This window comes from Rosa rugosa, chromosome 4, assembly GCF_958449725.1.
Source record: "Rosa rugosa chromosome 4, drRosRugo1.1, whole genome shotgun sequence".
In the NCBI taxonomy this organism is placed as follows: domain Eukaryota; kingdom Viridiplantae; phylum Streptophyta; class Magnoliopsida; order Rosales; family Rosaceae; genus Rosa; species Rosa rugosa.
Window position 1 is genome coordinate 30735708 of NC_084823.1, and position 25215 is coordinate 30760922.

A 25215-nucleotide genomic window follows, 5' to 3' on the forward strand; every position below is an offset into this window, starting at 1 on the left:
CTTTTATAAATTTATGTATGAATAAATATTCATAATTTTTTATATTATTAATATTTACTTTTATTCAAAATAAATAATTTTGTAATGTTATTTGGAGCAATATATATATAAGAGACCACATTTTAATTCTTCGCCTCAGGCTATTAGAATCTCAGGACCGGCCCTGATAAATATGTGTTAGCCTTTTCATTTCTTCACCACCACAAATGTTTCGGTGAATTCCCTTGTTAGGAGTGAGCATTTGGGATTTAGGATTTGTTTCGAAGATGGAAGATGAGCAAATAAGAAGATATGGGGATTTGGAGACATATTGCTTAAGTAATGTGCTTTCTACAGTTGGGATGGAGTCTTTGCTTCGGACAGTTCCTTTCATCTGCAAATTATGGTACAACATAAGTCTCAATCCCTTGAGCTTTCAAAACCTCTCATTTCCAGATTTTATGTCTTGTCTTTTGTTCACAGCTGCTAATAATTATGAGGAAACTCCTCCCAGTTTTGATTCCTTTTATGATAAGTTTATAGACTAGTATGACATTGATAAGACTTATTTCTTAATCACTGCTTTTGTCATTGCGTTTGTGAAATTTGTAGTCAATATATCGTAGTACTGGAATAGCTACTCAACTTAAGCTATCAAAGTTATGTACCAAAGAAACATTGATTTATTTCAGATACATGCTCTCTCCTTAAGAATGCATGGTTACCAGATGATTGGATGATTTTCAGAACTTCTCAAATTGTTCCATAAGTGATTCGGAAGTGAAAATTCTTGGAGAGCTTGATTTTAGGGTTTGGGATTGATCGGACCAATATTTCCTATGTTTTTAGTGTCATTTCTCATACATTTTACTTAGTTATTCTCTTAACAATATCATTTCTAACTTACTTTGTTGTAATTAGGTACATTTGAGCTCCAAACGCAGGAAATGAGCTAAGAAGAGCTGGAAATGAAAGAAATGAAGGCAAGGAGGAAATGTGGCGCAGAAATGATCAAAAATGGAGAAATGAAGCTTTCCTAATCCTACCAGGAAAAGGAATCACAGTTGAAGTAGGAATTCTAATGCAATTAGGAGTGAGCTCGGAAAAATGGTGTTCGGAAATGAAAAATGACAGAGTCCCAGTTGGACTAGGAAACCTGATGACACTAGGAGTTTTGGTGGTACTAGGAGATGTTGTGGCTTCAAGATGACTCAAGATTGTTCAAGAATGTTCTAGAATGCACAAGGAATTTCGGCAACCAAGGATTGGGCTTTGAAATCGTCCAATTGAGAAGCCTGGCCCAAATATTGAAGCATGTGACTTGCACATGAGTCTCTAGATCCTTCCATGACGTTTTGAGGAGTCCATGGCCCATTCTAGTTGATTTTTGCCGTGAGAAATACAAGGAATATCAAGAAGATTTCGGCAAGAATATTAAGGGATTATTTTCGGATTTCTTTGGAATTTTTGGAGAGAAAGTAGAGGAATAAGTATTGGTTTATGACTCTACATATAAGGAAGCCGAAATATTGTCTAAATACATGAAGAATTCGGCCAAGACTAAAGTGACTTGTTCTCTAATTCAAATGGAATTTTCTCATTGGTCGGATGATACAAACTTGGAGAATTCTTAGGGAATTAAACTCTAGGCCGTGCACTATATAAAGGAGGGATACAATGCCGTGAAGATCATCATGAAACCCTAAATCAAAATCGCAAATATCTCCCTTTATTCTCTCAAAGTTTCGGTCTCTCCAAGTGTTCAAGATTTTGAAGCCATGAAGCAAGTTCATTCTCCATTCATCTATCCTTGCCGTGAGCCTCATCATCCTCCACCACCTTTGAAGACCTTCTTGCGTTCTTGAAACATCTTTAAAAGTGTAACCATGAACCCTAGAACTTTGTTTTCGGTTTTGTTATCTTGTGACTTAAAAATAAAATTCTTTAGCGTTCTTTGTTTTTGGTTTTCTTGGATCTTGCGATTTTATGTTAGATTAAAGTATATGTTTTGATGTTTAGTTTCCAATAGCCTTGAAGCATGAATTCGTTTTAGGATTTTCAGAATTGTATTTTGCGATTTCTTTATATGTTCTTGAATGTTTATTGGTTTTGTTCTTCAATCCCACCTATCATGTTTTCGATTTCTTTAGTGGCCACTTTAGGTTTTGAATTACATGATTGAATCCATAATAAGATGCTAGCGTTCTAGGTCTTGTTAATTTAAGTGGAAAACTTATAATTACTTAGCTAAATCAACAAAGAGAATTGCATGCTTGATTAGCGTTCTAACTTGTGTGTTTTTCTTAAATCAATCAAACTTTCAAAGTACTTCTTGCGTTGAATATGTGTGTTATTAGATTGATCACTCACTAGCATAACATGTTTAATAGGGTTAACTATGGTGCGTTCATCTAGTTAATTTAACTAAGGAAAGTAAAAAGAACTTATGCATGCGTTCATGGTTTGTTCTTGATTGATTTCGTTCAAGTTGATATTTTGATTCGAAAATTATGATTTGTAGTCTTGAATTTGTGTTAAAGGTTGTTAACTTCATCAATGCATCTCATCCGTCCATCTTATCTTGATTCTTGGTTGATTGGTCAATGTAATTAGTTAGTTAGATAATTAGTTTAGTAAATAAAACAAATTTTGAAACCCCCTTAATTCTTTGTAATTTTTGTAAATATTGTATATTTGTGATTAATACTCTTTTCTTTGACGTTTAAATGACAGGAGCACCCTCAATCCCCGGATAGAACGATTCCTACTTGCTATATATTAACAATTGTCAACAGGGTTAATTTTGAGAACTCATTTCGAGTCTATCAGGGATGTTGGACATTTTGGACAATTAATAAAGCAATGGTAAGCTTGAGTTTTTGAGTGGACATTTCGAAGTGTTACCACTAAGGATCGACAGAGGAGGTTGCTGCGAGCAAAACAAGATTGGTTTCAAGCCCAGCCGTCGCAGGAGGAGAGAATTATTTGAGTAGCTTTGATTAAGGCACAATTAAGTGCATGCATTGTATAAATATATGATTCAGGATGAGTTGGATGGTAGATATTTAATTCTCAAGGATTAGAATTTTTTCTACCAATAATTACTCAATGCTGGATAAGGTTTTGGCCATTTAGTTGTTTTTCATATCATTAAAATCAAATGATGCAAAATTCTAATCCCTCACAAAGTGCATTTGACAAAGAAAGGTTTTCAATAATCGGTAAGATATATTTCTTCTCTTTGAGGCTCATATGCATGTTTTGATTTCATTATTTGATCAGTTGAATGATCTTTTGTTTAAAATAGTTTTAGTATCATCAAACTAGTGATATTCAGAAGCTAAAGCAGTATGTAGTCATTTCCTTTTACACAAAAGGAAGAATACTCTAAACAATCAATTGTTTATGCTATTTTACTTAGATTTAATCTACGCTTAACCTAATAATTCACCCGATTTGAACCAGACCAAGTGTGATCCAAGTCTGTGAGTAATGGTAAGATTGATTTTTATTTGATTTTAGCGGATGCCTTTTTCCTTATATTTCATATGATTACCTTGAAGATTGTATTTCATCTGCAGCTTCATTTAGTCTTTTTCTTATCTGACTACCCAAACTTTCAGTGGCACCGCATCTAGGAACCAATGACGAAACTTTTATAGTGGAAGACCCAACTGAGGAAACTTCTGAAGTACTCATGTAGGATTATGAGTATTGATACAAAATATTTTGAAGAAAACTAACTACTTTTGTAACTTAGGTTAGAATGTCAATTTTAAAAAAAAATGTAAAGCTTGATTTAAATACCAGCGTCTACCTAAAACTTTCATTTTTGCAGTATGTAAACATACCAGTATGGTAAAAACACAACCTTTGGAAAATGTACATTTATATTTTTCAGCTTATTATTTTAAAAATTTTGCGTACAAACTTTGAAGGAAAAGAAAAACACAAACTCGCAGCATCATCCGGGTGATTTATATAGTCTAATCTAACTACAACTTTATAAGCATTGCCACATCACATTCATTATGAGCATCCATGAGTTTGTCTTGAACTGCAAGAGCAGTGAAGAGTATAACAACTGCAAATATAAGCCTTATCAATAAAAAAGTAATCAATACTCCATTTTGGCTTGCAACTCTTGCTACATATGAAGATCACATTTTTTTTTTGGTTACATGAAGATCACTTTGTTCATCTGGGTTCAATAAACCCAGAATTCATCTTTTTTTGTTTTGTTTGTAAATTAGTTAATAGAGAAAGACAATTTTGCCTTTGATAAAAATATCATATGCGTTACACACACTTAACACGGAGCCGTCATGGAAATTTGCCGGAGGTATGACGTCGATATCAAAATAAGACTTCATGTATCACATTGATTTAGTTTAGAGTTTGGGTATCAAATTGGCCTTGACACTAGAATTTGGACACTGATGGTGAATTTTTCTCTTTTGTTTTTAAGTGTTAGCTGTTTTAGGCCCTACATTTTGATGATTTTCATGACATCGTCCTTGTAATAAAAAACTAGGTGTCCAGAAATCTATTTTATGTAGTAGTGTCCAATCACTCATCTTCTTTCCTACATATTTTTCCCTTAACTTTGGTGACCCAAAATCATATGCACATTTATCCCTTACTTGTTTCCCATGCACCATGAAGAGATCGAGCTAGTTACTTCTCTCTTCTCATCATTTTCCTCTTTTTCTTCCCAAATCATTTCCTTCATTTGTTATCATTTTTCACTATTCCTCTCTTGTTTCCAACGTGCAAAGAGGAGAGCTAGCCGATTCTCTTCTTTCCCTTCATCTTTTAAGCTCTCTCTTTATCCTGTTTCACGATGTCATCATCCTACAAGTTTTCCAACACCCATACTTCCATATTCTCCATCTTTTACTCTTTCTCTTTCATTACTACCACCATTATTATTGCTCTATCACCACCATCAAACATCCATGTCCACCATCATAAACTCTCATCTTCGCCACTATATTTCTCCAACTACATCTTCTACCAAGTATCATCCACTACTAGAATTCCTACTATAGGACATCATCTACTATTAGCGTGAATTGAAAAGAATAGACACCGTTTATCACAATAGCCACTTTGCAGCCACCCATCCAGTGTCAGTGCCATTTACTCCAGTTTCCTATAGAACATAGAGCATTAATTGAGCAACAGTGTCTTTATTACCACTATCCCTTGTTAGCTATCCAATCAACATTCACACCATAAGAATGGTGTGAAATAGTAATTTTTAGTTATTTACTAATAGTGCCAAAGAACTGGCCCCTATTTATTTTTTGCCTACATGCTATTAATACATCAGACAAATAAATGAAAAATTCAATACTCAAAGAGTAATAAAATAATAATGAATAGGGCATCCATACATCGAGAAAATTGATTTACATAGTCAATCAATATATCTCTTTGTTACAGCATAATTGACACACATTTGGGTATATCTATGTCAACAGAAAAGAAAATCAAAGCGTGTGTATCTCAATTCTCAACCCTCCAAGCCTCCACCACAGCTTAATAACAAAAGAGTTATGATATCCAGTATCTATAAAGATAACAACAAGTATAATCAATACATAGGTCTCCACCATATATAATGCCAGTTCTCATAGTGTAATTGCTAACTAACCAAAAATGTCAGTAAAGTAGACCACTTCATCTTTATCAAGCCAAATGTAAACAATTACTGCAGCTAAGTCAGTGAGGCTGCAAGTCATCCTATATAAGCAAACTAAAGTTATTGCAACAGAACAATAATTAAGTATATTATTTAAAAACCGATATAGTATATCATTTCACTCCCTATTTACTACAAAAATTAAAAATATCATAATCTTCATGCTTTTCATATGGCGATGCAATCTGATAAACTAAAATTAGTAAATCACAACATCCCACTTCTTCATCTCAAGATGCAATGGTATATGCTAGCTATATATTTAGCCTAGTATCAATTTTCAACCCATATAATGAAACTCAAAGTAATTATATATTATGTATAAGGAGTTGTTTAGGGACTTTCAATAATAATGAGTTGATAAAATCTTAAATGCACCATTATAATAATTTGTGATAAGAAAAAATCATCATTCAAGGAATTTAATATTAAGGGTATAATAGAGGAGTTTTAAATACACACCCTTATTTTCTTAATACACACCCCATACTCAATACACCACCTATTTAATTTTTCATTCTAATATTAGACTAAATACACACCCAAATGACCTAAAATACCCTTAATCTCTAAAACCATGAAATATCTTATTATTTGACTATATTAAGATTATTATTCAATATGAGAATTATATATTAGTATATTGAGATTTCATAATTTTCTTTTACATATTTTCTTCTATTTTTTGCTGGAAATTTTGGCCTATCCCAACTCCATTACGACATCAATCAATTGGAATTTGAAAATATAAAATTTCAAACGTTTGCAAGTCCTTCAAAATTTAAATTTTCAATATTATCTGCAAAATTTACACTTTCATGCACTACATGTTCAATATGTTACGCAAGATGAAAACTAAAAACTGATAGGAAAAAAAAAAAAAACAAATGCTTTGCTTTCTTACTCTACTCACTTTCACAACTTACTGGCTACCCACCTCCAAAATGACAGTGAATCTCAATGAGATAGCTCTCGAGATCACGTTGAATTGTATTGGTGCACGAAAACATATGATATGCACATTAGTTTACTCTGGGCTCAATGTTTTAGTCTTACTCATATTTAAGTTGAAGGAGATTCTCAATTTCTAACCAAGATGCTAAAAGATTTCTATCAACTTCTTACTCTGAGCTCGAGCAACGCGTAGCAATGGTCGAAGGCCACATCAAGTTTCTCAACTTCTAACCATGATCTCTGGAAAACATAAAGCAGATATGATGACAGATAAACTAACAATGGCTACTTCAAAATAGTATATGAATGAATACCTTTTCTTTATTGTATCTTAAAAGTTTTATTATTCAATACCATGCTATGCGGCTTAAATCCTATAAGTAACTTTCTTTTATCCAAATTTTTTATGAAGAAAAAAAGAAAAAAGAAAAAAAAAGTAGCGCTACCGATTTCCCGCCAAAATGACCCTAGCATTTTCCGCACTTTTCTTTTTCTCATCTTCCCCACACATTAAGATTATTATTCAATATGAGTATTATATATTAGTATATTGAGATTTCATAATTTTCTTTTACATATTTTCTTCTATTTTTTGCTGGAAATTTTGGCCTATCCCAACTCCATTACGACATCAATCAATTGGAATTTGAAAATATAAAATTTCAAACGTTTGCAAGTCCTTCAAAATTTAAACTTTCAATATTGTCTGCAAAATTTACACTTTCATGTACTACATGTTCAATATGTTACGCAAGATGAAAACTAAAAACTGATAGAAAAAAAAAAATGCTTTGCTTTCTTACTCTACTCATTTTCACAACTTATTGGCTACCCACCTCCAAAATAACAGTGAATCTCAATGAGATAGCTCTCGAGATCATGTTGAATTGTATTGGTGCACGAAAACATATGATATGCGCACATTAGTTTACTCTGGGCTCAATGTTTTAGTCTTACTCATATTTAAGTTGAAGGAGATTCTCAATTTCTAACCAAGATGCTAAAAGATTTCTCAACTTCCAACAATGATTATGTTTTCCAGAGAAGCAGATATGATGACAGATAAACTAACAACTACGTTGATTGGCTACTTCAAAATAGTATATGAATGAATACCTTTTCTTTATTGTATCTTAAAAGTTTTATTATTCGATACCATGCTATGCGTCTTAAATCCTATACGTAACTTTCTTTTATTTTATTTTTATCCAAATTTTTTATTAAGAAAAAAAGAAAAAAAAAAAAGTAGCGCTACCGATTTCCCGCCAAAATGACCCTAGCATTTTCCGCTCTTTTCTTTTTCTCCTTCTTCCCCACACATAAGAGACTCTTCATCCTTCACTCTGCAGTTTTCTCAAGTTTCCCGCGGCACAAAAAAAAAAAGAAGAAAAGAAAAAATGGCGTGTGCAACACCGGGAGCAAACCCTAAAAGCTCATCGAAAAGCTCATCGAAAAGCTCGTACCGCATCGGAGGCATCGATGTGGAGTTCCCGTACCAGCCGTACGCGGCGCAGATGGCGTTCATGAGCAGAGTCGTCTCCACTCTCGATCGAGCTGTCAGGGACGACCACTGCCACGCCTTGCTCGAGTCTCCCACCGGAACCGGCAAATCCCTCTCTCTTCTCTGCTCCATCCTCGCCTGGCAGCAGAGCTTCAAGGCCAAGAATATGTACGCCAATCTCTCCCATTCCAAGCCCAACCCCAAGGCCATGACCGATCCCATCGCCCACGGCGGCGGCTTTGTTCCAGAAGAGGAGCACTTGAGTGAGTCCGATTTTGTATTTGAGTGGTTAAGTTTTGATCTTGGTTAGAAATTAGGTTATTTGATGGGGTCAGTTCTGGAATTAGAATTGTCGTTTGTTGATTTTGGAAGTGTAATTTGAAGTTTTTGTGATGGTTCATGTCGAGATTATCGATTCATGTGTTGGGTTCCTATGTCAATTTCAGAGAGTCCACTGTGCTTTTGTGGGAGTGGAATTGTTATTTTTTTTTTTGCATCAATTGGAATTTTTGAATTTATGTATGTATATTTTCGTAGGTGCTCAGCCATCGGAAAAGCCAGTGCCGTCTCAATCTGAAAATCGGAAGAAAAAGGCAGCTCCTACCGTATACTATGCATCGTAAGTTTTTTGTGTAGTATCTTCTGTTACTGTACTAGTTTCCTTACATTGGAGTCATCAGTAGTTTCTGGGAAAAGGCAGGATTAAAGATAATTTAGATACTCCACATATGCGGTAGTAAACTAGTTGCTGTTACAGTCCAAGTTCAACAATTGAATAGAGCAAAGATGAGTTTTAAAGTATTATGCAATGTTGGATTTCTTAGCTAAGATATTGATCTTCTTTTTCTCTATTTAAGGAGGACACATTCACAAATTTCTCAAGTCATCCGTGAATATCGGAAAACTTCCTATCGGGTGCCTATGGCAGTGCTGGTAAGTTTGGTCATGTTGATCTTAGATCTCTATAAAGATTTGGCATTAAATGACATTAATATTTTCAATTCATGTTTTGTTTCACCAATTTCATGATAAATGCTTCTGTCCCCTTGTGTTGTTGTTCTTGCTATTTATGTCATCAGGCTCATTTGAATGTTGATGATTGCATATTTTTCTCTTTGTAGAAGTCTGAGTATGGTGAAAGACACTAATGTTGCTCAATATGAAGTCTCATTAACAAAACACTGAAGCCCATAAACCTACTCATTAAAATTGAGTACAACTGTAGAAAAAGCAATTCTTCTGAAACTTTTCCTCTTCTCCAATTTTTTTTCTTTTTCAAAAATACTTTTGAGTTCGTTCTGTATATGTGCTCTTAATTTCTGACTATTCATTATTTGTCAAAATTGGTGCTGTCCAGACATCCAATAATTATGGTCGCTGTCTTTCTTGTTTACATGTTCCAGGCCTCTAGGAAGCATTACTGCACAAATGCACAAGTACATGGGAGAGAGAATATTGACGAAGAATGGTACACTTACAACAGATTTTGGTTTTCACTTTCCTCTCTCTCTCTCTCTCTCTCTCTCACTCTCTCTCCCCCTCTAAGACATGTTATCGGATTTTCTCAGTAAGCTTCTTTTGAAGGATCGAGTGGTTGGATGCGTAGAATTTAAGTGAGTAATTTCTTTATTCAAATACCCTCCTTTCTAATTTTCTGCATACCAATGATGTAATTAGGAACATAATCATTTAGAACAATATTGCTAAGAGTATAAAATTTAAATTTTTGTTCTTGCAAACAGAAACGTACACAAAGTCAAAGGACATCCATCTCTTCAGAAAGGAGGCTGCCACGAGGCCTACGATATTGAGGATCTCGTGAAAGTTGGAAAAGTTGTCAAAGGTCTACTTTCTTGTTATATGCATCAATGCATGTGCCTCTTATATATTGCTATGGTTAAGTCTCACTAATATTCTTTTCATTTTCAGGTTGTTCATATTATGCCGCTCGTTCTATGTCAGACGATGCAGAACTGGTTTTTTGTCCATATAACTACATCATTAATCCAGTCATTAGGGGAGCCATGGAAGTAGATATTCAGGGGTCCATTGTAGTTCTGGATGAAGCCCAGTAAGTTTGACCACTTTATATGTATCGTTTTACATTGTCGTTCACATCATTCTCTTGTTTACTGACAAGGCTTGTAAATCAAATGCCTAAGCAATCTGAGTTGGTATTTCATCAATTTCTAGAATTCTACCTACTGACCTTTTGTTTTCTTTCATACTTTTCAACTTTGAGGTCATCATTTCTTTTAGTTCCTTATGCATCTTTGCAAGCACATTTATGAAATAATAAAAAAAATTTACATTTTCCAGCCTACTTTTGTATGTGATATTGATATGTTTTGAGCTGAATACTCTTTCAAAGCTCTCAATTGATATGTTTTCCTTAGTACGGTCTGTTTCTCGTTTTCTTTCTAATAGATGTAAGTCACCATATGCTCATGTTATCCTGCATCAGTTGAAGGTTTGATTTCTATTTACATGTGAGTTTCTTAGAAGTTCTTTCAACCCCCTGTTCTGCAGCAATATAGAGGATGTTGCTCGCGATGCTGGTAGTGTAGATATTGATGAAGAAGTTTTGAACAGTAAGATACTAAACTAGTATAATTTCATTCCATGTCACTTTCTATCACTTATCTAGTGTCCATACCTTCTAAAAGAATTGCAGATGGAACTAGAGCAGCTTTGCCCGCTGGATGTTTTGGTTTACCAACCTCTATATGAAATGATACAGGTTTTGTTTTATAGATTGCACTTGTGTTTGTTGCATTTAACTGTCCTGTTTGAATATTTGGTCATTTGAGTTCTACATACATACAGGACCTCTTAAGTTGGATTGAGCGAAGGAAAGATAAGTTAGAAAAGCGTGAATTTCAGCACTTTGTGTCTTGGTAAGGATTTTGGATGACATGTTCATCAACTTCTTGTTTATATAATGTATTCAGTTAATAGTTAATATAAAGTAATGGTTCATGGTATAATGGGACACGATTAGAAAGCAAAGCAAATGAGTGCCTACTCTTTCGACTATTTTCCTGGTTATAATTAAATACCACTCATCTTTGAACTAGTACTGATAGAGTGAGAAGTGCTTATTTACTATTTTTTTTTTACTGGAGTGTTGATGTGTTTTAAGTTTAGTAAACTGGCATTTCTATTTTCTAGTCATCTTAGAATGAATATCTTATTTCTCTTTCTTTCGGGGTATCGTTGTTGTTTTTGTATGTTACAGTTGGACTGGTGACAAGGCTTTGAGAGAGCTTCAGGAAGCTAATATATCACAGCAGTGCTTCCCAGTCTTACTTGAATGTGCCACAAAGGTATTTTGGTTGTAAACATTTGTAATGTTTCATACTAGTTGGTATTTTGCGCTGTTGTCAATTTTTTTTCTATTTCAGGCAATCAAAGCTGCTACAGATAAAGAATCAGAGGTAGCCCATTTAAGTGGCATGGCTGTTGTGACATTGGAAGGTAAAGCCTTCTACTTGATACGTTTACATGTCCTAAGGTTAACTTGACTAATATTTAATTGAATTTCTATGGAAATGTCACAGGATTGTTCTCTTCGCTTACTTACTTCTTCTCAAGAAATGGGTCTCATATGGTCGATTATCAGCTTGCTTTACAGAGATATGTTAAAAGAGACGTTGGTAAGCAGTTCATAAAGCTTTAATATATTTTTGTGTGAGGATTGTGACGGAGAACATCGGCCTGGTCTTTTTCCATTAAAAATGGCCTTCTGTCTATGAGGTCATTTTTCATTGAAATCAGTGATGTAATTAGTACAGCTGCCATATCTTTCAAATTTGGTTTTTTTGTGTAACCTCTTAAATTCATTTATAATAAGAGATAAAATTAATAATGATACATAAGAACTGGATAATAGTTTGACCAGTCCCATCATGTCAATGGTTATTATATTTCTCTTTGCTGTACTATCAATCATAATTTAAGATTGAGCTGCAGCTTGATAAAATATGGGTTCTGATATTGTATCAGGAACTTTTGGCGATTGGACACATACATTCAGTTTGTGGTGCTTGAATCCTGCTGTTGTGTTTCAAGATATTGCCAATCTTTCCTTGTCAGTCATTTTAACATCGGGGTTAGTATAGTGCAAGTAATACTGTATTACTGCTTATTCATTACTATTTCTCAGAATGAGGATGTAACTACATAAGTGCTGTTTTTTACTCATTATTGACCACAGATTTCTGCTTCTACTTGTCATTTCTTCAACCCAAGCTTCAGTTGCATGACATTCCTCTATGTAGAATATTTATTACAGCAATAATAATCTATTCCTTTTTGAAATTAGGACTTTGTCACCAATGAATTCCTTTTCATCTGAGCTTGGCCTTCAGTTTGGAAGTACTCTGGAAGCTCCCCATGTAATTGATGTTGAATCACAGGTATGATTAATGTCATTTCTCTGTTCTTTTACTGATGATTGATTCTTGATGGTTGCACAGCTCTTGTAGTTACAAGGTATCACCTTTGCCACTGCAGGTTTGGCCCACTATTATTTCTACTGGCCCAGGTAATGTGCCATTGAATGCAAGTTATAAGACAGCAGATGAATATTCCTTCCAGGTAATTTGGCAAAATTATATTATTTTTATTTAGAATAGGTCTTTTTTCCCATGCAAAATTAAGTCTGTCTTATGTTATTTTGAAGGATGCACTTGGAAAATCCTTAGAGGAAATTTTCAAAAGTGTGCCGGGTGGGTGTCTAGTGTTCTTCCCAAGTTACAAGCTAATGGGGAAGTTATGCAAGCGTTGGCGTGAAACAGGACAATGGTCTCTGCTAAACGAAAGAAAGTCCCTTTTTGTTGGTGAGGCTGTCTGTTCTTTATGCACTTCTTTATGTTAAGCAGGCTTGATATACTGCTTTAAGAGTTGTAGTTAAGATTCTATATTTCTACTTTAAGTGCTTTATGTTTATCATTTCTGCATAGGTACAAGAGTAGCCAATTTTATACTTTATGTGGATACTGAAAGTTCATTTCGCTAGATTGTTATTTTCTCTTTGGTTGAGAATCGTTAATTTATTGCAGAGCCCGGTGGAGACCAGGAGGAATTTGAGTTTGTACTGAAGGGTTATTATGATTCAATTCGTCGGGGCAATAAACCTGCTTTTGGGAGAAATAAAGGTGCTAACAAGAAATTAAGACAAAGTAGCTTCACTGCAGTCAAGTGTGCACAAAAGAATAACACTGATGGAGCTGCTTTACTGGCTGTGTGCCGAGGAAAGGTGAAAATGATTCTGGTCCTAAAAATAGATATTGATAGGACATATTGTTGACTTTCACATGCTCAATTCTTGCATTGTGCTTGCAGGTTTCAGAAGGAATCGACTTCACAGATGACAATGCTCGGGCTGTGGTATCCTTTTCCTCATTATGTATACACATTTTTTTTCGTCCTTTTGTTTTGTTTTTGTTTTTTTTTTTTTTTGGAGGCGGCTAAATGTATTGGAGAGGAGCTTATTAAGTTTAGACATGATAATTTCTGGGAAATTGGTCACACAAGTACAGTGGTACCATGGGCAGTTATTTACAAGATCTTTAACCATCAGTTTTATCTTAACCATCTCAGATAATTGTGGGAATTCCATTTCCCAACATGTAAGACACTTTCCTTTCATAGATAATGCTGTTGGAGCAGAAATGCTTTATATAAGTAACAATTTGCTAAATGTTCTTTTCCTTCAACTTCTTTTTAGGAATGACATTAAGATTTCCTTAAAGAAGAAATACAATGATGCATATAAGTCATCCAAGGGCTTTCTGAGTGGAAATGAATGGTACTGTCACCAAGCCTTCCGAGCTTTAAATCAAGCTGCAGGTACCCTAGTTTTAGTTTCAGTCTCTCAAACTGGGATTTTAGCCCACATATTTCTTTGTGCTTGGGAGAATTTAATGTTCTGTGGATTTTTTCATTTCCACACTGATTTGATAGCCTTTTGTGCACTATCTGATATATTAATTCTTTAGGTATACTATTAATTGTTTTTCGATTTCTTTAGGACGTTGTATTCGACATAGGTTTGATTATGGAGCTGTCATCTTATTAGGTACGTGTTCCTGAATATAATTCCTTGTCTCTTAAATCATTGATAATGTTTTCCTGGAGATATTTTGCAAACAAAGTTTAAACTTCAAACCCTCAAGTATATGTTTCTTTTCTTAAGTTAGTTCAGGATTGCCTTTTCAATGTATTCAGTCCTCAATTTATGTAAACTAGCTCTTCAAATACAATTTCTTTGATGTTTCTTTTGAATGCAAGTCTCAATCTTTTGCTGTTTCCATATCTACCTTTTCACGTTCTCTTCACTAGTTTTATTTTTTATTGCAAGCAGATGAACGTTATCAGGTAGGAAGAAATACAGCATATGTGTCAAAGTGGCTAAAGAAATCCATTAGACAGTATGAAAGCTTTGACACGTCAATAGAGGAATTAAAATCCTTTTTCAACAATGTCAAGGTTAGCTGCATGTTCCAATTATCTCTATTTCTGATTCTACTTTTTCCATTCTTTTTCATGGATGACCAATAGTACGTAATTGATTTTGGTTACCTTCATGCAGGAAAGGGTAAGCAAGAATATGGTCAATGTGTCACAGAGTTCTGACACTAGAGAGAAAATCATTCTTTCTATGGATCACAGTAAAGGGTTTACAAGACTGAAAGATCAGAATTTGAATAAATCTGATCCTCAGGGACAGACAAAAACTTATGTAGGCAAGCACGATTCTCTACTGACATCTCAAGATGATCTTGATGTATCATCACGAATGGATGTATATGCTGACAATAGCAAGGACTTTATCAATATCAGATCTACTCCTCAGAAAGATACAAGGTAAACGTTGAGTCTACTTTTAGTGTTCAATAAATTTTGAATATCCTTTAGGTATTTTGCTGAACACTCTGTGGCAGTTGTATGTAGTAGCTTCATTTTCCAACTCAAATTTGAGTGTCCGTAACTGCTAGGCAAAGAGTAGACTGAAAGAAGGTCAAGTTTGTTGTATAGAACCAATGATGGAGCTCAGTTTTTTTCCTCTATGAAAATTGTTTCTGCATTTTAGCCATTCTCAGAATAGTCATTAAATTGATGCCTTTCAATCATGAAATATGATTATATTATTGCATTATCGGACTAGAAGTGCTATTGGTTCTATTTCCCAAGTCTTCTGAGCTACTACAATCTGAGCTCATGAGCAGTTCGTGATTACACGTAATTCGCACAACTTCAGGCTGAGCTTGATATTTTCATTATTACATATGTATAGCCGTATGGGTCTCTCTGTCCCAACTAGAGCTTGGCTTGGATTGCTTATTCTGAGGGATTTCAATTTGCTGCATCTTCTTAGGGAGGAACATCGTCCTACATAATTAACCACTGTCTGTCAGAAACAGAACTGTTGAAGTTATATTTTTTTATCTTATTTAGTGGAGTTTATAAAAGCAGTTGCCTGCATTCTTCTCTTGATCAGGAAGGATTTGATTAATATTTCATTGTAGGACTATTTTTTCTGTAGTTAATTGCTAGGTAATATATATGTTATGATATATTTCCTGCCTGACAGACATAACTAAACAGTTGAACACTTTATATGATCAAAGCCATCTTTTTGCAGGTACCTTAAGCCATCTTTGTCCATGTCATTCTCTGATGCAGATCCAGACATCTCAGTTGTCAATGAAACCCCTTGTACGGACGGCATCTTTTCCACGTGCAGTCCAGGATCAATTACTAAGGATGAGAAGTGCTGTTCGACTTCGACTACAATTGAGTCCTCTTCTTTCTTTTCGGACCAATTCTCATTCCAATCAACATCCTTAACCAATTGTAGCAAGGCTTCTCCAAAGGGGCAGTGTTCTGTAGCCGCTACTCCTGAAAAGAATGCAACTTTGAACTCTTACAGCTCAATGACAGAAACAGAATCATCTTTGGATTTGAGTGTTAATTCTCATATCCAGAAAAGGAGAAAGTCCATGTATCAATCCTTGGTTAACTCCAGTCAGGGACAGTCTGGTGGTGCTCCTGATTCTGAAACTCTTGATTGTCCTGGTTCCGTAAAAGAGGCAATGACCAGTGGAGATGCCATTCGCAAAATTGAATTTAGTGAATCTAATTATTCAGAGCACTATTGTAAGTCCATAGTTCATCATCTTCCCCCGAGTACTTGTGGCACTTCATCTGTGTCAGTTGGTTCTGTCATGGACAAGAGACTAGAAATCTGTTGCTCACTCTGCAAAAGCCCATTGGGCCTTCCTGAGAATAATCTACATGTTACATGCTCAATAACTTCATCATCGAAACTTTACTTGGAATCTCTTCATAACGAAATATTGAAATCTCAAACTGGGAATACATCAGCAGGCATACGTGTTCTCATAACTGACATTTCATCAGTTGATTATCGAGTCTGCCATGAAATTTCTGAAGGCACTCCTGGACAGGGTGTATGGTGTGAAAAAGATGGGTTTGTTTTCGGTACCATCTTGTGCCCCTTTTGCCGTCACCACAAGAGTAGCCACGATAATTTCCTTGGCGTACAGGTCATGGCAACTAATGCATCAAATGTTCATTTACTCAACAAGGTAAGATTCTAGTGGAAACTTATAGGATGCTAAAATGATATTATGCTGGTTAACTACTAAAAAAGAAGAAAAAGAAATTCCCATTGTGCCTGAATTTGCAATCTGTTTCATAGAACTTAGGGTTGACTATTGGATTTCCTCTTGCTTAAAGTCTCACAAATGTTTTGTCCATAAAAAAAAAAAGAATATTAAACAATTCTCATGACTGCTTGATGTTAGCTGTGCCATATTTGCATAATTGCATCTTTATTACTGGGTCTTTTTGGCGCTGTTTTCTCACCTTCGTGTTTACTATGTCTGTCTTCTATTCATAATGCAGATCATGTTTTACTTAGATCAGTTGGAAATTACAAATTTTGAGGCATCTTCTGACAGGGCTACAAAAGACAAAGTAAGTTTGTAAATATTCTTTCGGTCTTTTCAATCATGGTTGTTTTACAAATTTGTACCAAAAGCTAAAGCTGGTATTTGTGTGCATTAACCAAGTCAGTTCTATGTCCGTGCCTCTCTCAGTGAGTTCTGTTTTTCAACTTTTAAACAAGGGGGAGGGTTTCCTAGGGGATTTAGTCTTTAACTCTTCTCATGTATTCAAAAAGAAAAATGAAAAAACCAAGGCATGATAAAGCAGGTCACCCTTGGGTTTCAAATTCTTAAGAAACCTTTATGGGACTTCTGTTAAGTTGTAGCAGTATGTGGCAAAACCACAAAATAAATTTTTTACTAGATAATTCCAAAAATAGGTTCTTTTGTCAGGACTGAATGCAACAGAGATTTTATCCCTGTTTTAATCATCTATAGAGAATTACTAGTATACAAAAACAGGTCATGAATGGCCAAGATAATGTAAATAACACGTTCTATCATATCTGTAGGATTTCTTGCCTGTTAATGGTTCCAACGTCGACAAAGTTGCCATTCTCAATCCCTTTGATAAATTCTCGTACTCTCCAGTACAGCAGGACCAAGGAGGATGGAGGACTACAAAATCAAAGGTTAGGAAAATTGCAAGAGTAAATATATTGCATTCTAACAGGGCAGACGTAATATAAGGTCTTGTATTTCTGCAGCTTAAACTACCCAAAAGACCCTCACGTTCCTGAAGCAGATTATCAAGGAGAGGACTATATCTTTTATTGGTGGCACATATCCGCTTTTGGAAGATGTCAGCATATGTTGTCCTGCAGCTGAAACTTATTGAGTGCGGCTACTTCTAAATCAGAGGTATAGTGAAGGGATGTGTATATCTGTTCTTGTAGTGCATATTAGCTTTGCCGAGATGACAACTATCTGTGGTTTTATGTCAGGGCGGGATGTAATTATTCCTTTTTGTAATGCTGCTTCTGAAACTACCGAAGAAGCTAAATTAGAGGGTTAACCAGAGAACTTGTTGAGCACATCTGATTCTGTAGCACCTGTTGGTTTAGAAGATGCCAATTGGTGAGGATGTGCTGCCTTACATTATTTATACACAGAATATGAAGTTGGGGCAAGGTTTTGCTTTTATAATGAGGCAATATAGGTTCTCTATGTGAAGTTGAGTTTGTAAGATGTCTTTGATTTGTAGATATTAAAGTGAAATCAATGATAAGTTTTGTCATCTTGCTTGATTTCTTCAGTTTTTTTTTTTGCAAGTTTTGACTCGACATAAGCAACCGGACACCAGCACAAGTAACTACAGTTTTAACCACATGAAAATAACTACAGATCAAAAGTAAATTCTTTTTAACTAAATCCTTTTTAGTTTTGTCAAAAAGGAGATATTGCTGTAAAAATAGTTAAAAAGAATATAAAAATATTTAGGGCCCAACCGGGTTCGAACCGGTGACCTCTTGATCTGCAGTCAAATGCTCTACCACTGAGCTATGGACCCAATTGTTAATTTATATTCACTTAATAAATCATATTTAGAAGTTTCAAAAAAAAAAAAAAAATCATATTTAGAAAATAACATTATAGTTGCCTTCAAATTTATCAGAGTTTTTAAAGGGAAAGCAAGACCTTGAAGTGATGTTAATTTCCAAAATTTTGCTTTCATCGGTTCCAATTTACTGTATCGATATTGCAGCATTCATCATAGTTGATCCTCTTTGAACAAAAGGTCACTCATAGTTGATGCATATATTTGTAATCTTACAGAGAGTTAAATATAACTTACTGGTACCTGGTAAGTTATGTTTAACTTTCTGTAATTTTTTTTTTCCTTTTAGGTTTTGTGCTTTTGGTTTTAGAGTTAGGGATTTGTTCTGATACCGTGTTTTAGGAAAAGAGATTTGGAAGAATGATTACACACATTCATTGATAGCAAGTACAAAATTTGAATCATAGAGAGAAAATCTAATCGAACATTAATTAGGATATTTAAAATATTCTACTTTATAATAACTGAAACAACTATGATCAAACACACATGGTGTATACTTAAACAAAGATTATAAAGAAGGGAAATTCAAACACAACTAGAGGGACAGACACAACCCAACTCTTAGAGTGTGTTTGGATGAGGGAAAAAATGATGGAATTTAATTAAAAGTGAGGATTTTATAATTCCTAAAAGCCAATTCCCTCGTTTGGCATTATCAGATTGGAAATTTTAAATTTCTCTGTGAAAAAAACGAAGGAATTCGTTATTTAAATTCCTCACTTCAATTTCCACCAAAATAGGTGTCATTTACGAATTCCTTTGCAGTATTCAATTTTTATTTCCAAAACAATACTTTTTTCTATTATATATTTTTATTTGTTTTAAACTTTCTTAATTTTATTACACATTTCAAATCCTAAATAGATGCAACCAAACAATAGAAATTGCAATTAACGGAATTTTAGATTGATGGAGTTAAAGATTCCATCATTTATAAATTCCTACGGATTTTATAATTTTCTCATCCAAACACACCGTTATTGTTTTTGTCATCGGGAAAAAAAAAAAAAAAACTACTCATTGTCTTCTTGATCGATCAATAGAATCAAGCAATGGGTTTTCATCGAAGAAACCTCTTCATTCCCGTTCTGTTCATCATATTGCTGATCGGAACCTCGGCAATTTCTCAAGTGGCCGCATCCGACGATCAAGCGGATCCGTTCAACGCTTCTCGAGTCTTCGAGGAATGGATGGTGAAGTACAAGCGCGTCTACAAGAGCAAGGAAGAGAAAGAAAAGCGTTTTGCCATATTCAAAACCGCGTTCAAGGGTATGAAGAGGAGCCTTCACAAGTTTTCTGATATGACCGCGGACGAAATCCCCATGGGTTGCCGCCATAACCCTGATCTTCTTTTTTGATGCCCCCTGTTGTCAGATATGACGATCAAGAGGATCCGTTCAACGCTTCTCAAGTCTTCGAGGAATGGATGAGGAAGTACAAGCGCGTCTACAAGAGCATGGAAGAGAAAGAAAAGCGTTTTGCCATATTCAAAACCGCGTTCAAGGGTTTAAAGAGGAGGCACGACTGGCGGGAATACAAATCGTTTATTGCACACCTTCACAAGTTTTCTGATATGACCATGGACGAAATCTCCATGGGTTGCCACAACCCTGAAGATTTGAGGCCCCCTGTACACCCTGTACATGACCTTCGCCGAAATCCCCATGGGTTGCCATAACCCTTATGTTCACCGATGTGGCTGATAGATCTCTGCGCTACTGCTACGGATCGCTGGCGGTGCTGAGGGCGTGTTTCTCAATCCGTTCGTTTTAGGGTTTTCTGTTTGGGTCTCTTAATTTGTCCCTCGTCTTTTTTTTTTTTTTCTTTTTTTTCTTTTCAAGTCACATAAGCTGCTGACTCATATTCTCTGAATTCTGGTTAGTATTGGAATGCATCTGTGCTATTCTACAATTATATTTTGGACAATTCTGTGTGTGTATTGTTGATTGACAAGAGATTATTGCAAGTACTGCATTGTGTGTGTGTGTGTGTGTGTATGAAGGTGTATACAAGAACCCAAGATACAGAATCAGCAGGGAAAAAAAAAAGTAGTCTTTTAGCTAGCTCATTGTTTAAGATAGTAAAATTTGATATATCTATCAGCGCTGCATCTCAACAAACATGTAGTTGCTCTATTATTTTGGGGATGATGCGCGCCCTGTACCCTTAGATGTTTGGTAGGTAAAGCCTGTAAAAGTCCTGTATAGCAAGTTGAATTTGTATCTGCATGATTAAATATGTTCGGTTGTTTGAAATGTTGATGGATTCTTATTACCGTTCATCATGAAGATTAATATTATGCACAAGTTTTAAACACATGTACTTGTTCATGAGGATGACTAGAATACCTGCTGGATTCTCTCAGCAGGTGAGTTGTTTTGAAAGTTTATTTTCAGATTTCAACTGATTAGTTAAATGGCTATTCCCTTTATTGAAGTAGGCTAATGATCTCGGTTTGAAGTGAAATTCTTTTGTTATAGCAAAACAGAACTTCACTACTTATTCCATAATAAATGGAAGTTGCATACCCATTGATAAAAAACTGTAATTTGGTCATGTTGTCAGATAGGTTACGTAGCTTTTTAGATTTTCTTTCTAGGCCGGATAGGTTACACGGGTGCGTTTGGGGGAGCTTTTAAGCCCCTGTGCTTATAAGCAAAGTCCCATTTGGTGGTTTGTGAACTCCTTATCAGCCTGCTTCTCTAGGAAGCCATGGCTTTTTTAGAGCAAAAGCAGAAGCTGCCATGGACCTCCTTTTGGAAGCACAAGCCGCGCGCGCGTCCTGTAGCGACGGTTTAATGAAATTTTTGAAATACCAACGGGTACCCTCATGATTTCAAGAAATTACACAACCTTACCGTCAAATTCCAAGGTCATTTTTTTTTTTTCCGGTTATCACTTTCTGCAGTTGCTTAGCTTTTGTTTGTTTGCCGTGAAATTGAAGCAAAATAAAACGAAATTGAATTAGATATAGAACGAATCAGCTGGTTTTTGTTGTTGGATTGTGTCCAGGCTAGGAGTTGTTATTTTTCTTATATCTTCAGCTTTGAAAGTTAACTTTGTAGCATACGAAGGATGATAGGAATGGTTGAATTTCATTGTCTTTTTTTAATGAAGAGTATGAATCTGAGTATGGACAATAGTTTGGGTGAATTCAATCTATAGGCAAAATGAACTTTTGTTCATCTCATTAATTATGCTGTATAAGTGCCGGTAATTAGGTGGGTACTGATAACGGATACCAAGGCATGCGAGGTTGGCTAGTGGGGAAATGTGAAGGGATCAAAGTATTCATAACATGCAGGATGTCTGGGTTGGATCACTTTATGGAAGAAGATATCTGTAGTAGCAGTTGTAACATGATGTGCTGGTGAGAGTCAACAAGACCATAGAATAGCCTAAAGATGTGATTTTAGTAATTTAAAACTGCTAATAAGTGGACTGATGAAATCAAACATTTTGGAGGTTTGGAATATAAAACTTAGAAGGGCTAATGTTAGTTTTTGAATAATCACTCAGCTCTCTACATGTTTCCGTTCCCATTCTATATGGGTATTGCCCAAGTAATGACAAGAATATGTTTGAAGTTCCCTAATTTCATTCTCTTGGTGGGTTTCCATATATTCTGAAATTTGTTGGCGATTTGTCTTTTTGGTATTTCTGTTAGTTTCAGAAAGCCTTGATATGGCATCAAAGATAGTATCTCTTCCATGCACTAACTCGGTATAATCCTCACCCAATTGCATCAAAGATAGTATCTCTTCCAAGAAGAGCTCAACCTCTCGTGTGTTCTAAGCAATATTGATCTCGGAGGACAACTTAGACTTTTCCTGTACTCCATGTACTTGTTCAAAATCAAAGTTCCACTTGAATCACACTCCTCTTGAAGCTCACAAATATTGTAGACAGTCCCATCTTCTCCACAAAGACCACGCAAAATATCGTCATTCTCTTCAATTGCCAACACAATGTCAAACAAATTGCTCAAACACCCAACAAAAGGGAAAGAAAAAAAAATAATAATAAAAAAGAGAGGAGAAGACCTTGTTTGACAAGAAAAATAATTCCATGGACTCGACGTTTTCTACTCCTTGAGGAATTCAAAGTAGAGTTTATGCATAAATCAGACCCCGGCCATGCATGGCAGTCTTCACTCGAGAGTCGAGATTGACATATATTAATGTTTAACGTCGTCACATCATGAAGGAGAAACATATGCATCAAGCCCAAGCCGGAAACGAATGAATAGCTCAAAGCAAGAAGCCAAGAAGAAACGAAGGCCAACACAATAAGACCTTCTTTGCCTGACCTTGTTATTGATCGAATATCACATTGCTTCCCCCTAACGCTGCTGCCCGCATGAGCTTTCTCTCCAAACAATGGGAAGATGTATGGTCTTTGAGCCCCGTATTCGATTTTGATGAGTTTGGAAAGATTCACGATGACGACTTTTGATTTTCATAATTAAATTAGTTCAACACCAAGACTTCATCAACATCTTGCAAAGGTACTTGGAATTCCGAGAGAAAGACAAGCAGACAAGTTTTTGGATACATTCAGACTAAGTATGACGAGATACCTATTTAGAGATTCTAGTGTTGTAGATAAGTGGTTTAGTTTTGCATGTGAGAGAAGCGTCAAGGAGGTAGATCTTAGCCTTCCACTTACTAAATTACATTGGCGTAGCTAGTTGGAATTCGACTATTATTTATCTCAGATGAATCTTCTTAATGCAAAATCTATAACTCTAAATTTGGATCGAGTACGTGAATATATACAAGTTTGGAGTATGCCGAGCCTACACATACTAGATTTCTTCCATCTTTGAAAAACATGTCCCTGAAAAGTTTAAATTTCAATTACCATTCTTTTTCGTACACTCCTTGTATGGAGTGTTTATCATTAACTACATGTTTTTTTTTTTTTTTTTTGAAAGGAACTACATGTTTCTTTGAAGACCCGAGTTTTCATGTTTCAAGTTCCAGTCTCAAATCTTTGGAAGTTACGCAATGCAGTGGTGATGATATTACAGTTGATGATGCTGTGTTCTCGAATATTTTACAATTTCATCAGAATTTTGGCACGACTTTATCATCTTGAATAAATCCTTAATACATCAGCATCCACTACTAGCAAAACATGTGACTCACATAGATTCAATTCACACAGATTGTTCAACACCCACGGATATATGTGTGAAAGACAATTGCATACGAATTACCGTGTAATATACGTAGAATTGTGCCCACCAGTGTTTATGCAGTATCAATAACAACTAAAATTCGTGCGAAACAACAATTCACATAGATTTCAGTGTGAAAACTAAGATATTTTCTCATCTATTCACACGGTTGTCTGTGTTTAACCTCAGCATGTATATTTCAAATAGGTATGAATTAATGTATGATGCGTTCATGAATTGTTTTTAGGATACTCATGACAAAAGCACATGCATAATCTTAATATTGAAAGTCCAAAAAAATTGTTCTTTGGATCATTGATTTAGTTTATATATATAATATATTTGTGTGTTTGTATAGAAACTAAAATGAGATTAATTAGTTGGTTAATTGTGTATATCCATGCAGAGGTCTCGATGAAACTTAATTTACATTTGGCACTATCCATATATACCCTCCATTTCTTCGTGTTTTTAATTTTCGTGGCTTTTTAAACTCCAAAGTCACATTTTCTAGCACAGCTAAGAGATTTCTTTAAAGCATTTGATGGCTCCGACAATATAACACTCTACGTTCATGGTTTTTAAGAAGGTTCTAATTTGTCCCGAAAAGAGTAGAGAGACCTTCTCGTCACCATTGCGTAGGATCAGACAGCTCCCGATATTCTGATTATCGAATCATCCAACAAAGGCAAAAGATGTTTACTAGGGCTGGGAATTCAAAGCTGAGAAACTGATACCGATCCCATCTGATCCGGGCCGAAACCGATCGGCTCGGTATGAAAAGTCAGTTCTCCGGCATCCCGACTCGAACCGTACCGAAAACTATGTAAACGGGTCGATACCGGTATGGGTCAAATACGTACCGAATTGTCCGACCCTACCCGAATTTTGCCTTTTCGCTGCCACCATGTCCCGAAAGTGGCTCTTTTTGCTCCAAAGGAAAATCTATTCACAATTGCAGGTATCCTCAGTATGTAATCAAGACTCTGCAACTTCCTGTAGTTGTCTTCTTCCTCCTCATCAACCTCTTCTTCTTCTTCTTCTTCTTCGGCTTCTTCATCCTCTTGGTACGGCCTAGTAACGAACCTCAGCGGCGTTAGATCTAAAACCGAAGCCCAATTAACCCCTGCACAAATTCGAAGGCCACAAATTTCGAGTCTGCTTCACTATCTTGAAGGAGCTAGAAGACGAAGCTCAGGTGCGCTGGAGCTAGAAGACGATAGAGACTGAGCTTGAAGGAAGCGCCGTCATTGGTGCGAAGCTAAGCTTGAAACCCAGGCGAGGTGAGTGGGAGGTGTAGAGAGAGGAAAAGCGTGGTTGGAAGGTCGGAGATTTCACAGTAGAGTGAGGGGGGAA

At 35.6% G+C, this 25215-nt stretch overlaps 2 protein-coding genes and 1 non-coding gene across 3 annotated transcripts; 2 read left to right on the forward strand and 1 right to left on the reverse strand.

Annotated features, from left to right (window-relative positions):
• The first annotated feature begins 8085 nt into the window (after window positions 1-8085).
• LOC133741950 (uncharacterized) lies at window positions 8086-18350 on the forward strand. Its single transcript, XM_062169660.1, has 28 exons — window positions 8086-8404; window positions 8679-8760; window positions 8999-9074; window positions 9545-9609; window positions 9710-9754; window positions 9884-9984; window positions 10071-10212; window positions 10671-10732; window positions 10808-10881; window positions 10968-11038; window positions 11380-11467; window positions 11546-11618; window positions 11702-11797; window positions 12147-12252; window positions 12466-12559; window positions 12657-12740; window positions 12826-12982; window positions 13205-13401; window positions 13488-13532; window positions 13746-13774; window positions 13873-13994; window positions 14176-14223; window positions 14509-14633; window positions 14737-15011; window positions 15790-16756; window positions 17076-17147; window positions 17629-17748; window positions 17824-18350. Exons 1-28 carry the CDS (start codon window positions 8155-8157, stop codon window positions 17854-17856), a joined length of 3699 nt encoding a protein of 1232 aa, XP_062025644.1. The 5' UTR covers window positions 8086-8154; the 3' UTR covers window positions 17857-18350.
• A 204-nt stretch (window positions 18351-18554) lies between these two features.
• TRNAC-GCA (transfer RNA cysteine (anticodon GCA)) lies at window positions 18555-18626 on the reverse strand. Its single transcript has one exon. It is a non-coding gene; the product is annotated as a tRNA-Cys (tRNA).
• Window positions 18627-19729: 1103 nt separating this feature from the next.
• LOC133744642 (fruit bromelain-like) lies at window positions 19730-20355 on the forward strand. Its single transcript, XM_062172715.1, has 2 exons — window positions 19730-19968; window positions 20052-20355. The coding sequence occupies exons 1-2, from the start codon at window positions 19730-19732 to the stop codon at window positions 20353-20355; spliced, it is 543 nt and encodes a 180-aa protein (XP_062028699.1).
• The last annotated feature ends 4860 nt before the right edge of the window (window positions 20356-25215 follow it).